At 36.2% G+C, this 20156-nt stretch overlaps 1 protein-coding gene across 1 annotated transcript in view; it reads right to left on the bottom strand.

Moving 5' to 3' along the window:
- SEL1L (SEL1L adaptor subunit of ERAD E3 ubiquitin ligase) overlaps positions 1-15512 on the bottom strand; it is a 23745-nt gene extending 8233 nt beyond the window's left edge. The window contains exons 1-17 of the mRNA XM_010711864.3: positions 15406-15512; positions 14817-15039; positions 11988-12155; positions 11273-11378; positions 10010-10172; positions 8905-8958; positions 8757-8816; positions 8190-8271; positions 7740-7894; positions 7003-7059; positions 6089-6157; positions 4905-4982; positions 4124-4186; positions 2837-2924; positions 2437-2585; positions 1697-1862; positions 901-975 (exon numbers count right to left, since the gene is read on the bottom strand). Coding sequence (XP_010710166.2) covers positions 901-975; positions 1697-1862; positions 2437-2585; positions 2837-2924; positions 4124-4186; positions 4905-4982; positions 6089-6157; positions 7003-7059; positions 7740-7894; positions 8190-8271; positions 8757-8816; positions 8905-8958; positions 10010-10172; positions 11273-11378; positions 11988-12155; positions 14817-14868 — 1585 coding nt within the window. The 5' untranslated portion in view covers positions 14869-15039; positions 15406-15512. The remainder of the gene's footprint in view (positions 1-900; positions 976-1696; positions 1863-2436; positions 2586-2836; positions 2925-4123; positions 4187-4904; positions 4983-6088; positions 6158-7002; positions 7060-7739; positions 7895-8189; positions 8272-8756; positions 8817-8904; positions 8959-10009; positions 10173-11272; positions 11379-11987; positions 12156-14816; positions 15040-15405) is intronic.
- Positions 15513-20156: the final 4644 nt, after the last annotated feature.

Genomic DNA, 20156 nt, shown 5'->3' on the forward strand with positions numbered 1-20156 from the left:
CTCTCACAACAGATTTATTTTTAAAAGGAATACTTGGGTTTAGACAACCCAAACCAACTTCTGTTTTCTAGGAAGTACTTCTCCCAGTAACCCTACCAACATTTCTATTACCACTACAAATTGAAAAGCTATGTAATCTCCATAGTCACTTAAGGAAAAAAGCTTTTCATTTGTTATATGGTCATTAAGGACTACAGAATTGTTTTTAAAAACAGAAACAATGAAAACAAATTGAAGTCTCTGATAATCAATTGATAACTGAATATTTCTAGTAGAAGAGAACAGCCTAAGTATTTTCAAACAAAATCTTACGCTCCATTTAAATCCTACCCTGCCCTTAAGTAGAAAGCTGATAGCCTGACATTTACGTAGATGAACCTGCGTGAAGGTTAGAGAACTCACACTGAGATATAAGATTATTAAACTTAGATTTGTGTACTTTACTATACGATCACAAGTAGTAGAGTTTAAACTCTGCTTTGTTGAACAAGGCTGCATTCTTGATCACTGGGCTTTTCTTGCTTTAAATAAGAAATTACATTTCTTATAAATGATCACAGGTACCAAAATTCTCAAGGTATTTTGTATCTACATTAAAAAGTGGATCAATTAAATATTCAAGTAAATACATATTTCTCAATGTTTAATACTGCTCTATAATTTCATGTGGAATGGCAAGAGAAATGCATTCTACATTTGTATTTTTTTTTTCTTATACTTTCCAGGACTTCAGAGTGCAATGTCATGAAGCAATAACTTTATGGCTACCAACAGAATAAAGAATAGCCACAAGCTCTCGTGGAATATGACTAACATTGAACAACACAGATAAGCTTTTCTCCCCTTCCTTGCTTCATAAAGAGAAAAAAAAGAGTGAATCTGAGATCTGACAAAACATACCTTGAGAAGCTGCTCTATTCCAGTGAAGCAATGCTCGTGGATATGTTTCATTTTCTCCTACTATGCTAGCTTCTTCTAGAAAGGAAATGAATTCAGTTAAGTGAGAACCTGGTACACACACAAACTAGCTGCCCTCAAATGCTTATATGCAATATATAAAAAAGGATTAAAATTTAAGTGTGCTATTGCCAAAACATGATTCAGCAGGTCCGAAATCGGTAAGAAATACTTTCATTTTTATGTTTTGTTTTTTTTTCTCCACATCTCTCTCCACACACAAGTTATGAACAAACTGTATGGTTTTACCTCAAAGGTTTCAATTTTTTTCACTTAGAGTGTGAATATGGTTTCAGACATGCTACCTTACAGTTAAAGATTCTCTGTATGAAGTGTATATAACAGTTTTACATTATTCTTGAATTGAGATGTAGATTTATAGATATAATAATAATTGGAATTTTAACCCAGAGCAAGATGCTAGGTCCCAGCCACAACTGATACCACTGCTGTGTCGGCTTTAGCTTACATAAAGATGAGTAACTAAAGCTCCTTTGAAAAACACTCACTATCCTATTCTTGAATCCCAGAAGTCAAATTTTAAGTTTAACCTGAAGGTTAGAAAGCTATAGAGGTGAAAAGACTAACAATTTTCCAGTGTGAAAAGGAGGAAAGGTGACAAAAGTTCCATTGAAGCGCTAACTGAACAAGATAGATTTTCAATAATTCTAAAGTTCTACTAACAGGACAATTACAGGTGAGCTCAAAAAACCATCTGAGTATGAGATGGAGTCCTTACTTTGATCAAGTATGAAAGCAGCATTGCTCTGTGCAACTTCATAGCCTTGTTCTGCCAAAAGAAGATACTGTACAACAGCAGAATTTGAATCGCCATCTTTATAGCTGTTGTATGCAGTCATAAGTCTTTCAGACCAGCGTCCTCGTTCACAAACATTCTTAAACAACTGCAAAGGAATAGAGAAGAGGGAGAAATCTGTGAGGAACTTCAGAATTTATTTTTTTTCAGGAGGTAAACTTTGAACATTCAAACACCTGTTAAAAGCATTTGCATTTCACAGGCAAAACTCAACTGATAAATTCACTGTTTAAGACAGGCTTACTTTAAGATACAGATTATATAGATTCTTAAGTAAATACACACCAGGATTCAGCTGGTTACTCAGAAATATACTGAACAAGAGCTTTCAAAAAATTTCCTACTTCTCAGCTTAAATTGTACACTTGAAACTATGTCCAAATGAAAAAAAAAATTAGTACTTAAATACTGAAGTGTGCTTTGTATTACGTTCATCTGATTTTCTTCAAAAGATAAGTGTCACATCACAGGACATAAAAATTAAAGGTTTTTCTCATGAGATACAAAGCAATTCAATAATTTAACACCTTCCCTTACGATAGCCTTGGCTCTGCAGTTACCAATGGATTTTAACTACAACATATCTTATGTAAACTGACAGTTATATCCAATCATTTGGAAGTTAACATTATTTGACTTGCATTATAAATGGATGAACTTACCTCAACAGCAGTATGACAAGAACGCATCACTCCAGTGCCAGTAGCATGCATCTGAGCCAGATTATAAAAAGCCAGAATATGGCCACCCTGGGAGGCCAAATTAAAATATTTCAAAGCTTGTTTATAGTCTCTCTTGACTCCAATACCATCTAAAAGAAATATTAAGTCAATGCTATTCATTCCTCATAACAGGCAAAGTCATATGAAATACAGTACATAATCTCTAACAAACATTACAGCAAAGTGTCACATAAATGTGTGGGGAGAAAGACAAATAGGACAAAACATAAATGCAGTCTATTAACACTAGACTGTATACCCACACCTTTAGTGCCACCTAGAGAACAGATACTGAAACAGCAGTTGTTTGTATCTGGCAAATCATTTTGATGCCACTTACTGTAATACATGGAACCCAGCTGAAGTTGTCCATCAACCCATCCCTGCTCTGCAGCCTTCTGGAAATACTTCAGAGCTAGCTCATAGTTCTGCAGGAAGATTGGGTCCAGTCATTAGAGCCTTGCAATACAGCACAATTTAAATAAAGAGAGAACATGTGTAAAATGAAACAGCTACAGGCTTAAGATATAAAAATAAGACGTACAAGACATTCTGATTGACAAGTGAACAGGTTGCCAAGAGAGACTGTGGTGTCTCCCTCCTTGGAGGATATTCAAAAGATGGCTGGCTGTAGATGATCCTGAGCAACTCTCTCTAGAAAGCACTACTGCAGCATATGGGTTGGACCACATAACTTACAGAATCACATAGAACGATTGAGTTTGGCAGGAACCTCTAGAGGCCAAATGAAAGCTAGATCACACAACGTTGCCACAAATAGTTATAGCACAAGAGATGTTTTGTGCTGTTTCAAAAGCAAGCAACTTGTTTCCTCAACTTGGAAAATTCAACTTTATGAATAACTAAAAATAAAACTCGACAGAAAGAGACCTCTGTGTTGCTAATGCAATGAGGTCAATGAACTAATTAAAAGCCTCAAGGCGTTCCTCCACTATCACAAGAGACAAAATTGGGGGCAGTTAAGGCTTGCTTTGCTTCACAAGAAAATTAAAGCTAAGTTTAAAACTCCAGCAAGAATTTCACATTGCCCCACTTCTCTAACAGCCCTGGCAATATTTTCAAAATTGTTAGAAGGAACTTAGAACATGTTTAAGAGTTGTTAACCCTTCAGTGAATTACTATTATTTTTATATTACAAGTTTCTCCATGAAGCTTTCAGAGCAATAAGTGTTCTACAGTACTCCTCTCCAGAGCAAGAACTTGAAGAAAACAAGTTACAAAATCAGCACAACCTGCTATGACTAGTGTAATGCTATACTGGGATGATAATAGCAGGGTGGCAAAGTCTTTGGCCACAGCAAATGAGAACAAACCCAAACGCAGCAGCCACAGATGCAGAAATGAAGGAAAAGAGCTGCTTACCTTTGGAAGGCCTCAGGTAAGCAGAGATCTCCAGCAAGAGACACCCTCACCTTCACTGCCAACCCTTAAATGAAGTCTGGGAAGGGGTGGATCTTGGTTCCACCTCTTCCAGTCACTCAGGTGCATTGCTTGTACCTGAGCTCCTCTGGATTGGCCCTGCCTTCCCAACAGGTGCTCAATCACTGATTCAGGCCATGACTTAGCATTTCCACTACACCTAGAAAGATGACCATCAAAAACTTACCACTGGAACACCTCTTCCATAAAGGTAAGCCATTCCTAACCCACTCTGCCCAACTGGATTACCCTGAAGCAAGAAAAAAAAAAATTCTGTAAAGCAAATCAAGCCTACAGCTAAATCTCTCAAAGTTTGCAGCTCTTTAGCAACACAAAAAACAAGTAGTGCTGAAATAGATGAAAATGTGCAAAACAAATTAATTAAGCAATAGTTATTTAAGAAGAAAATACTGTATCTGGGAAATTTTACTCAATAGCTACATAGGTGACTAAAACAGGAAAAAAACTTTTAATGCTAGTTATGAAAGTCTACAGTGCATTTTCAAGATGTTGAACAAGATGTAGAACACTAATTCATAGGAAGCTAGAGCATTAATAAATCATTCGACTTTCGTTTTTCCAAGTTTGAAGCATTCTGAATACCTTAAAAACTCCCAAAACAATTAGCAAAGCTTAAGAATCTGTCTTAAATTGAGGCAGATTGCTGGTTGTTCTGCATTAATCACCAGCATCCCTACAGAAGTACGTAGAATTGTAATCCTTCAGTATTAGGGAAGGTAATGGGGCATATCAGAAACTTTTAGTGAATGTAGCAAATTATCAAGTCAAGAGGACAAAGATCAGAACAGTCTCTAGTATCCTTGACATTCAGGATTTAGTTAAAGTGTAGCCTAGGACAGAAGTAGCTGTACACATACATAAGTGTGCAAAAAGGCATTAGTAGTATTTCTGAGCTGTTCAACTTCTACAGTGCAGATGCTGTATTTCTAGTAAGCAGATAATCGTACCATATCAGCAGCTTTCTTGAAATACTGAAGAGCTGTTTCATTATTCTGAGGTACAACATCACTTCCTTCTGAGTACATCTGAAAGAAAAAAAGAAATCCTTTCTGATGACTACTCAAATAAGTCAATTTTCTGTGGAGATCATGAAGTGCATGTAGCATTAGACAACTCTATTTATTTTATTATGAAATAAAGAACTTATACCAAAGCAGAATACATGTATGTAAGCTATAACTTCAGATTCAGAGGGTTTAGATTCCAATGAAGAATGAACTATCCATAAAGTTAAAAGGTTTGAGTAATAACATCCTTCACTTCTGAACCAGTGTGGAGAAACACAATTAGGCAAAAAAGTCCTCTGAGATCAGTGGAAGTAAAGCTATACTAGCATGTAAAATACTGCTTGAAAACAAGAATTGGTTGCTAGGCCCTGTTCCTAGGCTAATTCAATTAAAGCATTTATTAGATATGTATTAAAACAGCCAGAAAGCAGGAAACTGAAATTTCTTATGTCAGGTGCCTTGATAAGCACAGTGTACTCTTTTTTCATGAATTTTTTAATCTCCAGTGCAGTGAGAAACTCAGGAAGGTAAGCCAGAGCTACTGTACACTGCTGCCTAATCTTAGAGGGTACTCATATTGAGTAATTAGGATTTAGCTCCTCACACAGGGTAAAGGTAGCTGACAATCTAGATCTCAGGCAAGTGACCTGAATACCTTTCTAAGGAGAAAGGCATTCACACCACAGATTCCAGTTTCTCAGTTCAATTTAAATTTAAGAAGGAAGTAAGTCTCAGAAAACTGATATAAAGCTCCATTCTGCAGACAGATTCAGGCTTTGATACAAACTTACTGGTAACTCATTTAGATACCTCAATTTCCAATAAGAACTCTTTTTTCCTTCCTGGGATAAACATTTGTTACACCACAGTTAACTATCTAGACACCCATTTCCTATTTTTAAAGGTCTAGTTCAAGCACTGTTCACTAACAACAAACCTTCCAAAAGGAAAAGAGGAAACAAAAAACAGACTAGATATAGTAAACTGCTACTCTCAGTTTAAAACACTAGCAAAGTTGAAGCTTCTAGCATTCCAGTTTGAGACTACGCAAAATCAGGAGATAGGAAATACTATTATTCTACTGAAACAGACAATTGTCTTATTTTTGAGTGTTCAATATTTACCTTTCCTAGAAAGGCCATGGCATGTGAGTTGCCAGCATTAGCTGCTTGATTGAAGTACTCAAATGCACGCTGTAGAAAGGAAAATAAGAATTTAGTTACCTTGATATATGATCTGAGTCTTTTCTTGCAAAATAGAGCACAAGTGCAATTGTCAAGCTTGCAGGTTCTTCTGAGCATAAGGCTTATCAACCCACCTTATTTAATGGAGCTCCCTATATAAAAATCTCAATACTGAGCAGCAATCCCACTCGGTGTATTCCAAAACGCAGAGAAAAAAAACTGCTACTAAATACAAGCTATACAGGTATATAAGCTTGGGTATACTCATTCTGACCATTGAACATATTCTTTAAACTCTTCCAGATGAGCCATTTTTAAGGTGGCTGCTGTTACATAACTTCTGTTCAGTAGCAGAGTCTGAAATAATCCTCAGAACAGCACACCCAGCTCTCTAGTTTTTCAGTGTATATTTTCAGAGGACAGTTATTTTAAATTTCTATGAGCAATAGCTGGGCTAGCTTACGCCAGCAGAAGTTTCACTTTCTAAACAGATTTATTAACTGTAGTATTTTAGTCACATCATTTTGGCTATTGAAGTGCTCTACTCTTCAAATTCATGTGAGTTAGAATATAATTGCTAATGTATACACAGTCCACTATGAAGATCCTACTACATATGTAGAAACTCAGCCAGTTTCAGACAGCATTTAGTGGAAAAAATTCATCTTTGTATTTTTACTTCCTCACTTCTAAGACTAGTATTAAGCTAACTGTATTAAACAAAATTAAATTTTACTGAAGACATTAAATACCTTATGGCACTTAAGAGTTCTGCTTTATTGTGTCCTTAGCTACACTATTTCCACCCCTCCTCTATAACTGTAATACACATTGGAGATACACAGAAAAGCTACCTGATGATTTTGCTCTACTCCTCTTCCTCCATGCAAGTGCAATTGTCCAAGACCAACCTAAAAATAAAAGGGTAAAATACAAATAAATCACTTCTCCTTAGGAAAATTTACTTTCTTAGAAACACAGATAACATAGGCAAGGACAGAATACAATCTTATTTCCTCCACATTATGCTAAGAGAAGTGGAAAATTATCCCAGAATAATAAAAAGTGACTGTCCTAGATACAAAAAAAATACACTCTTCATTTCAATTCTACACAATTCTTAAGTCATAGCTGAGAGTTAAATTATGACAGTTGGCCTGCAGTGTCCTCCCCTCAACCTGTGTTACACATAGAAGAGATCCAGCTGGCACCATGCAGAAATCTTGCAAAAGAAAAGCAGTAAGAAACTGAGGCTCTCACAAGGCCAGTTCTTTTGATCAAGACTTCCCTTACAACATTTAAAACTATTCTTAAACTAGTTTGATTGGTTTCCAGTGAACTCCAATACCATCTTTTTCTAAGATACAGAAGTGATGATATTTTGGATTTATTTTTCCTAAGATATTTGCTTTTCTCTAAGTCCTACCTTAAGCATGCTAAAATATAAGCCTCTTCTCATAAAAGATAGCTAGGAAATGTCAATCAATCTGACTGCTGAGAAAGACAGAGAGATATTCGAGATTTAGCTTTTTAAAACTCTTCATATAATTCCCAAAACTCCTGCAAAATATTAAATGAACTTAAGTTTTACCTGTGCTTGTACATCTCCTTTCTCTGCTACAAACTGGTAATACTGAATCAAGTCTTCTTCCAGCATTCCACTTGCCATTCCTGGATTTTCTACTTCATCTGCTAAGCGAATCCGCTGAACCACTGTTCCACCAGTCAATGAAATATCACTAGCAACTAGAAAATAGATTTGTAAAACTTTCAGGCAGCTTTTCTCAATACAAATACTATACTGCAACTTTGAGTAACCACTAGAGATCCAGTTTTTTTTATATCGGATTCAGAGAATAAATTACTGACACAGTTTAAGAATTAAATTCATTTCTACAAAATAGAAGTAAAAAACCTTATGATTCAGAATCAAACCAATAACTTAGAAGTGTAAAAATATAATTCTCTAATGCTGACAAAAGGAGACTTTCTAGATATTTCTATCATTCAAAAATATTAACTGAACAAAAAGTGATTTTACCATGATTTGCTACAAGTCGATAGTGAGTGAGAGCAGATTCACAGCTTTGTAGGACTCCTATCCCAGCCCAGTAACGGTAACCCTAAGAAGAAAACAAAGGTGGACTTATTTGACAACTCACTACCTGCCAAGTTACAAACAGTTTTCACATTACTTGAACAAATTTTGACAAGACAACAGGCTAAAAGAAAGTCATGAGGCCATTCCAAAAACATTAAAAGCAATTGACTGATACCATTCAAGAGGTTAAGTGTATCCAATAACCAGCAGGTATTATTCAAAGGACAAACTTACAGGTGAAAACCTAAACATCTTTCCACTTAAATATATTATGTTTTCTCAACATCATTTGAAACAGCATCTTCTGCAAAGATCTTTGGCTTTCACCATTTTTATCAGCTTAGAACAACTAAGGCAGATACCACTTTGCTTTAAATGAAAAGGGATATATACTTGGTTCATTTAAACCCACAGCAGCACAAAGCTTATAGCGAGCAGATTTTTCCTTACATGAAGGAGGAATAATAGGAAATGCATGCATATAAAAAACCAGGAAATTTTACTTACCAAGATCATATGGGCTATCAGATTTCCTCCTAAAGCTCCAAATGTGTAGTAGACCAGGGCCTCAATAAATAAAAATATCACTGATTATACAATATCTCCCTCCAAGATAAAAAGAAAACACACACACAAAAGTTTTTTCTTCTGTTACCTTAGCTTGACTAGAATTGACTCCTAGACCAGATGCATACAGAAATCCAAGGGCCTAGAAATAAAATGAAGATAGTCAGCAAATACCTTGAAATTGAATTCCTGGAATACATAATTATAAAAGAATCATACAACTCAAAATTGAAAAGAATACGTTGTTCTCTACCTTCACTTGGTACTTCCTCTATTCAGGCCCTTCCTTTCTTATTTTACAATATCAACTTCCTAAGTTGTTCAGTTGTTTAAGGAACTACCATAAATGCAATTCATCAGAATTCAGCCTAACATAACAAACAAAAGGTCAGAATTGCTACACATATGTATGGCACATAGATACAATAGCAGTTAGAGTACAAAAAATTGTTTGGCCACATTTTTCCAAGTTACTTTTATTCTTTTAGTTAAGTACTACTGTATCTACTCTAACACCTGTTACAGCTGTGACTCAGTAGACAAACCAGTAGCATAGAAGATGCAGTGTACATAAACTATTCTAGGCAATTCTCAGTGCATAGAGAAACACTTAATGCAGATAGCATTGAATTCTAGACTGATAAAAGTTCTGATCTCTATTGAAATCCAGTCTCTAGAAAAAAACACTTTCTAAGGTAAATCAGTGCTCTAACACTGAATGGGGAATATGGATTTTAAAGACAAAGAATCAAGAGAAACTAGTCAACTCCAAAAGAAGCTGATGCTTCAGAAACAGAGAATGAAATATGTATATGCAAACACTGATGCACTCAAATTGACAATAGCCACAATTTTCAACATAATGAACAATTATCAGAGTCATTTCCACTGAAAAAGGAGCCCTTAAAGTCATCTAGACCAACTCTCTTGCAATGAGCAGGGATACCTACAGCTAGATCAGGTGGCTCCTGGTAACAACCAGAACAAGTTGTTTCACATCACATTTTCAAACAGCTTAAAAGCAGCGCTGTGCCTACCACCTTTTTTTAATTTAGGTAACAGATGACATTCATCGTTATCATCTCATTCTAGAGGAAAGAATCTATAAAACCCATTTAAAACAAGTATGATCTATAAATCTAAACGATTTATAAACCTATAGAAATTTTTGCAGAATTTAAGAATTCACATACCATTTGGCCTTTAGGAGAACCCTCTTCTGTTAGTTTTTCAAATAGCTCTTTAGATGACTGTATGTTCTGCTTCAAGTAATCCCCAAACAACAATGCGTAAGAGACTTTCTCCATTGCTTTGGTATGATTCATGTCAGCTGCCTTCAGAAGATACTGATATGCTCTTAAAAAGAAAACAATTTTAGTTACTTCAAAGCAAAACAGATTCCATTCCTAAACCTTTAAAATTCACATTTTTGTATGAACAATTTTATGTGCTGAATATTTACAAGACCATTTCTCCAATAACCTCAGAGAATATAGCAGATTAAAAGAAGCCTGAAAACTACTTTGGAGTCTTTGATTTGATAAGTACAAAATTATTCAGATGAAAATACTGAATATTTGGTCCAAGACAACTGCACACATGACAAGTCATGTGATAAAACAGTCATGCTAACTGTGACAAAGTTCTCTGTTTTAAAATCTGATACAGTTTAATCCAATGCTAACAGATACTAGCTGTCTTTATCTTTGCCAAGGTGTGATTGACAACCTCAAGGTGTAGCTCAGCTTCCTGAGCTCAGAATATGCTGCCTTATCTCCACCGAGAAATTTAACGCGGTAATCATGCTCACATAATAATCACCACTTCCTGATGAAGTTGTCAAAACGAGTATCAGGCAGTTCTAAACTTAACTTCTTAATTTAGCTATTATTACAGTAAACTGAAAACTACTTCACCAACAATTGCTTGTATTACAGGGTAGAAAGTAAAAATACAAGAACAGAATACATTTCTTTCTATTCATTTCTGGCTTCTTCTACAAACATTACCCTAGTTCACAAAAAGCTAATTATTAGAGCTTTATTAAATTGAGTAAGATTAACATTTCCCTGCAGACTGAACAGAGCAGGACAAGAAAAGCTCTTCTTTACCAACCTAGTATTTGAAAATGAATGAAAACCATAGTAAGAAACATTTGAAAAAGGATCTAGTAACAGTGACATATCAACCACTTGTATCACACAGTCTCCACTCAGGCAGGTCTCACATTCAGACTGTAGCTAGAAAACTGCAGCACCACCTTGCATTAAGACAACACTTGGAAGACACTGATTCATCAGAAATTATTTATTTTCAGTACCATCACTGCCTAACTTGTTGGTAAACCTCATTAAGCAGGAAAGTGCCAAGGCATCTAATTTATGTTAATTCATTGTTAAGCCAGACTGACCAGCTACACAGTCATTATCTTGTAGGGATGGAAGATACAGACTTACTCTTTCTTCTGAGCCTTTTTAGTGCTTTCATTAAGGATTTTCATTCCAGTCTGATAAATATCCTCAGCTTCTTGCATCTGCCTCCTCTTATTGGACTGCTCTTCAGCTTTTAAAAGCAAAATAATCCAAAACATTAAGATCTCCAATTACACATCCTAAGACTAGTCTCTCAAAATTCTTACTTGTTTTAAGGTAAATACAGCTTGAAGAGTGCTTTTGAAGACTAGTAAACGACCCTGAGTGACTACCGGGTAAAGGAAACATTGAGCATCTTCAAAAATACCATCTCATGTGATCTGTCATGACTTTGCTATTAAAGTATTCCTTTCCTTGCTCCAAAGCAAGCTGTGCATGGAAGAAAGGTTCCTCATTCAGGAGGATGCTTTCGAGAAAAAGCCTGCTTGCATACAAGAAAATCAGCAAGTAGAATGGGGAACACTGTCAAATCTCCATACTTCTACAGCCTCAGAAAGTGAGTTTTATAGATTCCCCCACTGCAAGATTTCCCAAAAGCTTTAAAAATTGCATTTGCACTATAATTCTTCCCCAGTATTTCCCATCATGAGAACTTTGCCTTTCTCATTTCTTACACAAATGGCCATTAATACAACAATAAGGACTTCTAGATCTTGTAGTAAAGAGCATAAGGACATATGAAAACACTGAATTAAGAAAGTATTATTTGAACAAAAATAAAAAATACCAGCTTGCTTACTTTCACAGAAGCCCCACTTTTGATCTTTCTTGTAATCATAGGTTGTTGCACACCAAAGCCTGCCATCTTCCCTCCCATCTGCAGTACACTCTGCATATTCCTTCTCCATAAACAAAAAGGGGAAGTGGCAAGGTTCACCATCTGCAGTGCCTCCAATAGCTGTCAAAACTGAAAATACATAACCAGAAATAACTTTAATTTATAGAATAAAGAGAAACAGCTGTCTATCATACCAACATAGGACAGCATTCCTACATATTAACTTTTGTGAAGTTAAAATTGTACTTAATTTTTGAATCAAAGATTTTAACTTACAAAAGCATGTAAAGACAGTTACTTTCCCAATTAACACTTTAAAATATTAATCTTATTTTCAATTATGAAATGGAACAGCAGGTATCCTATTTTTAATTTCTCAGCAAATGCATTTAGAATATACAAATCTAAGGAAAGATTTCCATGAAAACCGTGCACTTCTTTTTAAGTAAATACTTACACTGAAAACATTTTTTCACTTCACTAGTTTAAGCTGCATTCAGAATTACTTTTAGCAGTGTTATTTTTCACGTACTCACTACACTATCAAAGGTTAGCAATTCTACTACTGCACTATTTTTAGGTCATGTCAATCCCCTATGAAGGCTATGAACTGTCTTCATATTTTGAACATGAAATTATTTCAGTCAGCTTTTTATGAAGTTCTGTTTCAGTATGCTGAATTCAGCAGTTGGCTTGAGCTTCATTTGAACACATTTGCAAAGACCTGCAACTGATAATGCCAACTATACTCTGTTTTTTAAAGGTAAAGTTTCTAGCCCCTGTGGCTGTAGGGGAAGTTTGTGCTTTTTTCCCCCTCTCTAGAGACTACACTTGCAAGGCCAAGAGATCACACTAGTTTATTATTATTAATAGGAAAAATCCCCAGAAATAGATCACTTGCTCAATTTGCTCTTCTAATTTGATTCCTTGGCAGATGCCCCTAGACAAGTTAAACAACAGACAAGGAAAAGCGTTATCAAACATGCATTAAATGTGTCTTGATGTAAACAGGTCTGAAACATTTTAGATGTCAGTTAGCTATAGCATGAGGTTGTGCATTATGCAAAGAGCTCATGACATTATGAAGAAACTTTATACCACATGAAATCTAAATACAGATTTCTAAGTATTCAGGAATTTTAAATACATTGCGTTACTCTAAATTCCTACAAATTGGAAAGGAAACGTGGCAGGAATTGATAGCTCCATATAAACTGACAGTTACAGTTGGTGGAAAACTACCCATGAAGGTCTGTACTAACAAAACCACACAAAAAAGGATGATAAATAACCAAAAGATACTACATTCTTCTTTCTCTTCACAGACTGGAAGAGAATTCCAACTTCTTTCTCAAAAGAAGTGTCTTAATAGCACTAATTCTAAGATTCCAAAGACAAAATTTTTCTCTGCTCAGTGACCTGCAAAATACACATGGAAAGTTGAGAAGTATTTTTCATGCAATCTCATCACCATGCATATGAGTGAATATATATTTAGAAAAGCTTTAATCTCTCGTAATGCAGCCCTGTCTCTGATAGCTCGTTCAAGAGATGTAATGTGTCTGAGGCAGATTCCACATCGCTAACTTATTTCATAACAAGTTAAAAAGAACTGCGCAGGATGTGTAAACTTATAGTTTTTAAATCATGTTCAGTACTTCAACACAAACAGTTAAAAACCTTAGATGCAAGCAATACCCAGGGACAGGCCATCTAGTCACATAATTCTGAGGTAGGAAGTATCTCATTTTGAAGCAGACTGAGTAAATGAAGTATTTAGCTCATTAGTGCAACAAAACTATTAAGTAGATTTTAATATACTTCTCCTTACAACACTACATCTCTTAGAAGCAGTATTCAATCCTATTAGTAACTTTTTTTTTTTTCAGACCATACACTAGTTCTGCATTAAGAAGGTATATTAGAAAATACTTGAAGTTCAATATATTGATAGAGACCCTATTCATTATTCCTGTTTTCTTTTGATATTCAAACCAGGAGCTGAGAAGATAGACACCATTAATATTACCGTGTAGCTATTCTTTTTAGCAAAATTGAAGATTTAATTTTTATGGACAAAGGGAAAAGGAAAATTCTTTGCTATACAAAGTCTAGAGTACTCAACTGTACCACATAGGTACCATTCACTACTAACTGAAAGTAAAAAACCAATAATTTTATATAATAATATTTATATTATTTATATTTATAAATTTATATAATAATATTAAACTCATTATTGTTAGCAAAAAAACAACCAAACAAAAAACACAGAACACTAGAATTTAGGCACGTTAGACACAAGGTTTTACTTGTATTTGAAAATTTACTGACATTTACAAGCAATTTACGTGTTGCCCTAAGGCACTTATAGGAAGCTTGTTTTTATATCAAGGTTTGTTCCTTCTTTGTCAACCTACTCTACAGACACAGAGTCAGCAGACTGCAACACTGATGCAATTTCTCTTTCTATGGTTACTATACACACACAATATACATGTACTTCAGTCCTATATGAAGAATTCAGTGCTTTATTGATTTGACATTACAAGCTTTTCAAAAAGATGGTAGTAATAAGACTAAAGAAAACTTAAATGAATCTAAAAATACACACTAAAAGCTTCTTGTAAATAAAAGGACATCAATTACCATTAAATTCTGGTAAACTCTGGAAAAGTAAGGATACTTGTTAGCTGATAAGTTAAAAATTACTATTTGTGTTTATTTACATCTCACAGTTATGCAGAGTGTTTTCTCTTGCCACTTGTTTATAACCTTGCAAGCAGTTACCTGGACTCTGTATTTCTGCATCTTCCAAATCCTTATTTAATAGGTCAGACATGTCTAGAGAGTTCAACTCTTCCAGAGAATTCTCTTTTTCTTCCTCTTGACTGTGGAAGTTCTCTTCGTCCTCGGGCTGAGAGTCTGACTTGCCTGATTCAAGAAAGATCTGACCTGCTACCACTCGAGTTCCTGTAGAATGGTCCTTTACCTGGTCCTCTGCAGGTAAAGCCTGAAAGAAAGCAGCCACATAATTCAGAAGATTAGAAACCAAAGAAAGAAGTTGCAAGAACAAAAAAAAAAAAAATTAAAAAGATATGCTGTCATGGTTTTCATCTGGGTTCCAATTAGTATAGCACATTTAAAGAGGAGTAGCAGAAATAAATTGAGCTATTAGCTCTCACTGACTCCCTCCTAGTTCCATGAAAAGAATACTCTTCAAGATACAGAACATTAATTATTTCATCACACAGAAATAGTCTGAAACAGTGAGAGCTAAAGAATTCTTGAAAACAATAACTGAATCATAGTTCTGCATTTCAGACCCTTGTTCTTACTCCACGAGAAAAAAAACAGAATGACTAGAAACTTTTCTCACCTCTGACTCCAGTGATTCATCTTGATTTCCCTCTTCATCTAGAAGAGAAGTTACAAGTCATTACATGTTTTCCATAGTGTTCTATTTTTGAAGAACAGCTAAAGTTTTGTTTTGATTTTGTCGTATTTTACCATTGTTTTGAAATACTCTAGTGTATAAAGTTGAGTAATGCAAGTAATACACTTCAAAATAGACCCTGTCATCAAGTGCTGTCAGGAGGAAACAAAAGTCTCACATCTGAACTTTAAATTATGCCAATACAACTGTATCCAACATTAGAAAAGCTACAGGATTTATTATTACTGTAACTCAAATTAATCCTCTACATTAACATACAGTCTGAATTCTTCCAGCTCAGCTAAACTGCTTGAAAAAAAAGTGAAAATAACTCAAGTAATCAGAGGATTTTAGTCACCGTATCAGCTTTAGCATAAATAGCTTCAAGATTAACCAGAAAGTGATCTTAGCACCATCTCACTGATAATTAAACAGTACTTTGCATAGAAGAATGATAAATCCTTGTGCCTGACCAGCATATTCAAACTTCAGGCAGAAGTTTCTCTTCAGAACTGCGAGAAATGAGATATTGTTTAAGAGCTGTCATCTTTGATTAACTGTCGTCTTTCTCACTTGAATGGGTTATTACAGGCTAACTGGTTAGAAAGATGGGGAAGAGAAGCTGAAGATAAGAAATGTCATTAGGTGGAGATCCACTAAAATGCAAAAGGAATGGAGGTGAAAACAAGGGAGCAGCTCATTTCAAAAGTTTATTTGTTATGACATCACTGTTTTGCAGAGCTGTGTAACTGATTCAAAGGGCTACTCATTGTACTTCAGACAACTTTACTTGCACTACCATTCACCTTGATCAAAAGCTTCAAATTATTACAGCTGAAATGTGACTCTTATCAGATCTGACATTATCAGCATCTGACACCACCTCACCTAGGTGAAATGAAAGAAAATGCTATAGGTTTCCCTCCCTCCCGTACAGAATTCAAATCAAAATAAAAAGCTTAAAATCTAAACAAACATGCCACTAACTCCTATTACATATAAGAATAAGAATTCCACTCCACTCTCCATGATTTTGGAGTTTGTAATGCTATCCGAGCACAACCAACACAAGCTACAGCTCATTAAATCTTTGCTCGTCATCCCTGAAAATAAATCACCCTGTTTCATTGCTATTGCATCACTGAAATTCTCTCTGAAGGAGCTAGCTTCCTTATTGAAAACCTGTACCTGAATAATTGGTTCTAAGACTGGTTTAAAACTACAAGTCTTGTTTAACTGTTTGTGGCTCATGGCAAAGCAGATGAGGTTGCAGAGATTACTGGTTATATGACTAGAGATAACTTAGATTAACGTTAATTCCAGAGGACTGATGACTAACACGCACCCTCTATTCACAGAAGTGTCTACTCCCAAGAAGCAGTTGAGAAAACTTGTGACACAATTAGTGGCAGGTCACAGTTTGACCTAAGAACAGCTTATTAGTCAAGGTTCAACTCCTGAATAAAGTCACAGGTGATACATTTGTGCACCTGCTTCAGAGATTAAAGCTGATAGGTTCATTTGTTTTTCCATGCACAAATGCTAAGAAAAGGTAATATATATATATATATTTTTTTTATTATTATTTTTTTTTAAGTTGTAGTCTCTTAGGTGCCTATCTCTAAAAAGAGCCTCTAAGGAAAAAAAAAAAAAGAAAATGAATCCTACCATTTTTTAAACAAATAAGAAAGATACTAAGAAGTACTAAAAGGAATGAGTATTCAAAAGGATTTGTGCCTGAAACAGGCAGCTGGTGAAATTCACAACAAGCTTCTCACAAACCTTGCAGTGCTACAGACGCAGCTGGGTGTTCACATGCCCAGCCAGGATTCTAGGACAGCTAAGCACCTGCTTCACTTATCTACTACTTCATATATAGTTAAGATCAGCTTCAAATAACCGCATTTATTTTACTCCAAGTAGACAAATGTCTGTTCAGTTAACTTATTTAAATACAGCAGGAGTATTCCAGCTGTAGTGCTAGGTGAGTTTTGTGAGAACTACCATTTTCAGGATAGTATTATGGAGAGGGTGTGGAAATAGTGGGAATCAGATGGTGCAGTTCAGATAAGAACATCATTAGGTTGAAGAAGCCCAGCAGTTCCAAAGTTTTGCTGTATTCAAGAACAAATCAACTACAAAGCTAAAGAGCTGCTGCTACCAGATAACTAATATTTGTTTTAACATTAGAATGCTTACTCACCTTTGGGAAATAAACCAAAATTCAGTAACTGGAAGCTGTAGGCAATCTCCCAGAGTTTTGACAAACATTCTAATTGATCACTGACAGTCAGTCCTCTTACAGCTTTTGCTACACTTTTCAAGTTTCAAACACTACCACAACAAAGCAACAAGTGAGATTTAGTACGCTCTACACTTTGTACACGAGTAGGGGTGCAAGACACATCTCTGTGGTGCAGGAAGAAAGTATTTCTTGGACCGTTAATAAAGCATAAAATAAGATAGCATTTACTTGATCTTTGTCATTTTTTCCATTTCTATTTTGTGTACATAATGTATTAACAGAGTAGGACATACATGTGTATTTATCTTTAAGTTAAACATTGCGCATGGATATCCTTTTTAATATGCACAATCAACAGAAGTTTCATGATTACTGCTCTAGAGATCATCTGTGGTATTTTTACTTTCAACATTCTTTTTGTGCCAGCGACTAGCCAGGTGATGAAACAGAATGCAAGCCCTGATTATCCCAATTTTGTAGGAACAAAGGAAACCTAAAAATAAAATTACCCATGACTGCTCCTTATCAAATTTGGACCTGTTGGAGCACATCCAGAGAAGGGCCACAAAAATGGTCCAAGGGATGGAAGGTCTCCCTAGGAGGACAGGCTGAATGAGCTGGGGCTATTCAGCCTGGAGAAGAGAAGGTTCCAGGGAATCTGATAGTGGCCTTTCAGTATTAAAAAGAGGGCTATAAGAATGAAAAGGACAGACTCTTCAGCAAGGTCTGTTATGACAGAGCAAGGGGAAATGGTTTCAAACTAGAAGAGGGGATATTTAGACTGAGTATAAGAAAAAAGTTTTTTACAAAAAGAGTAGTAAAGCACAGGAATAGGATGCCCAGAGAGGTGGTGGATGCTCAGTCTCCCTCTAATATACTCTGGTTCCAGGTAAAAGTTTCCTGACATCAGGGAACAATCAAGTATTTAAAGAAGCATTTAACGCAGTAGGTAGGCGTGTAACAGACTCTACAAGACATAGACTTACTGTTACTGAAGGAAAGCAAAGCATCTATAAAGTGAGTATTACTTCTTTCTCCTTCAGAAAATAGAGGACGTAGGAGCAAGACAAATTATTATTATTATTTTTCCCCCCTGTTGTAATCCAATATAGTTTCCTAACTAATTCAGGATATTAGTGAAAAATTTTATGTCATTATTTATTATTTAAGTTTGGCAACAGCACCCTAACTGTCAGGCAACGTACCATGGTTTGACTTGGGCCTATTAATCCAATTGACTGTAAATATACAGGTTTTTTTTGAGGTTGATTTAAGCCATAAGAACTTCATATTCACAATGAGAGCTATAGGATGGTGCAAAAGCAGTCCAGTCAGAAGACCTGCATTCTGCATGCTAGCACAGCCACAGAAGTGCCATTAAACAGCCCCTAATTTTGACAGAACTTCCACATACACAACAGGTTGCCCATGTAACATGAATTATCTCAGCTTTATCTTTTATATCAGTGCAAACACAGCATTCGCTGTCATGGTACATCTCCCCTCTGGCTTCATAGTCCTTGCACATGCCTTTTCCATGCCATGGGACGCGTTGAGCTGGCTTATAACATTACGCACTAAGCTCTATAACTACAGCTGATATTCAGTCTGAGCTCCAACAACGGAACTTAATTTTAGGTTCCTATCACACATATGAAAATAAATCACAGACTAATGAGCTTATCTCTAGAGAAAAGGTTAACTTTCTTGAGATATCAGTCTATAAGCACACTGTCAGCAGCAAAAGCTGTACATTCAAGTTCTCAAAGACCTTAAAGATTCTCTATATAAATAAAGGCACTGCATGTTTCTTCTCCTTTGCTCATTTGGTGCTAAGAAGGGAGTGGGAAACAGGAGCCCAGGAAGGGAAGTAAGATGGCAACAAACACAAAGCACACGAATGCAAGCAGTATCCCAACAGAAACAGCAAAGGGTATTACAGTGACACAGTGTAGGCTCCTGGAGTGCTGCGTATCTATCTGTGGGAGAAAGTTCATCTGGTAACACCAACATCAGCACTATATGCACATCAGCTATGAGATCCATATTAGGGAGAAAAAAGCATTTTGCAATAAACCAAAATACACCAAGTTGCACTGAACAGACTCCTGCCGTGCTGCTAGAACGAACGAGACGCGCCAGGCACTAACTCTTCAGCCCCTGAGGGACCTCAGAAGAAAAAAAGGCCTGCCCCGCTAAAAGGCCTGCCCCCGGCCCGGCCCGGCCCAGCTCCGCTCCGCACCCCGCAGTCACACAGCTGCCAGATGCCCAGCTCTCACATCACCCTGCTGAGGCCGAAGCAGCTCCCAGCCCAACCCACCACCCAAGGGCTCCCGGCTCCCCCACACCTCAGAGCCCAGCCGGCAGCCCCAGCAGCAGGCCCCTGAAAACGAGACCATACAGGGCCCAGCCCGGCGCGTCGTAGAGAGGCGGCAGCTCCACACTCACC

This window comes from Meleagris gallopavo, chromosome 5, assembly GCF_000146605.3.
Source record: "Meleagris gallopavo isolate NT-WF06-2002-E0010 breed Aviagen turkey brand Nicholas breeding stock chromosome 5, Turkey_5.1, whole genome shotgun sequence".
Taxonomy (NCBI): domain Eukaryota; kingdom Metazoa; phylum Chordata; class Aves; order Galliformes; family Phasianidae; genus Meleagris; species Meleagris gallopavo.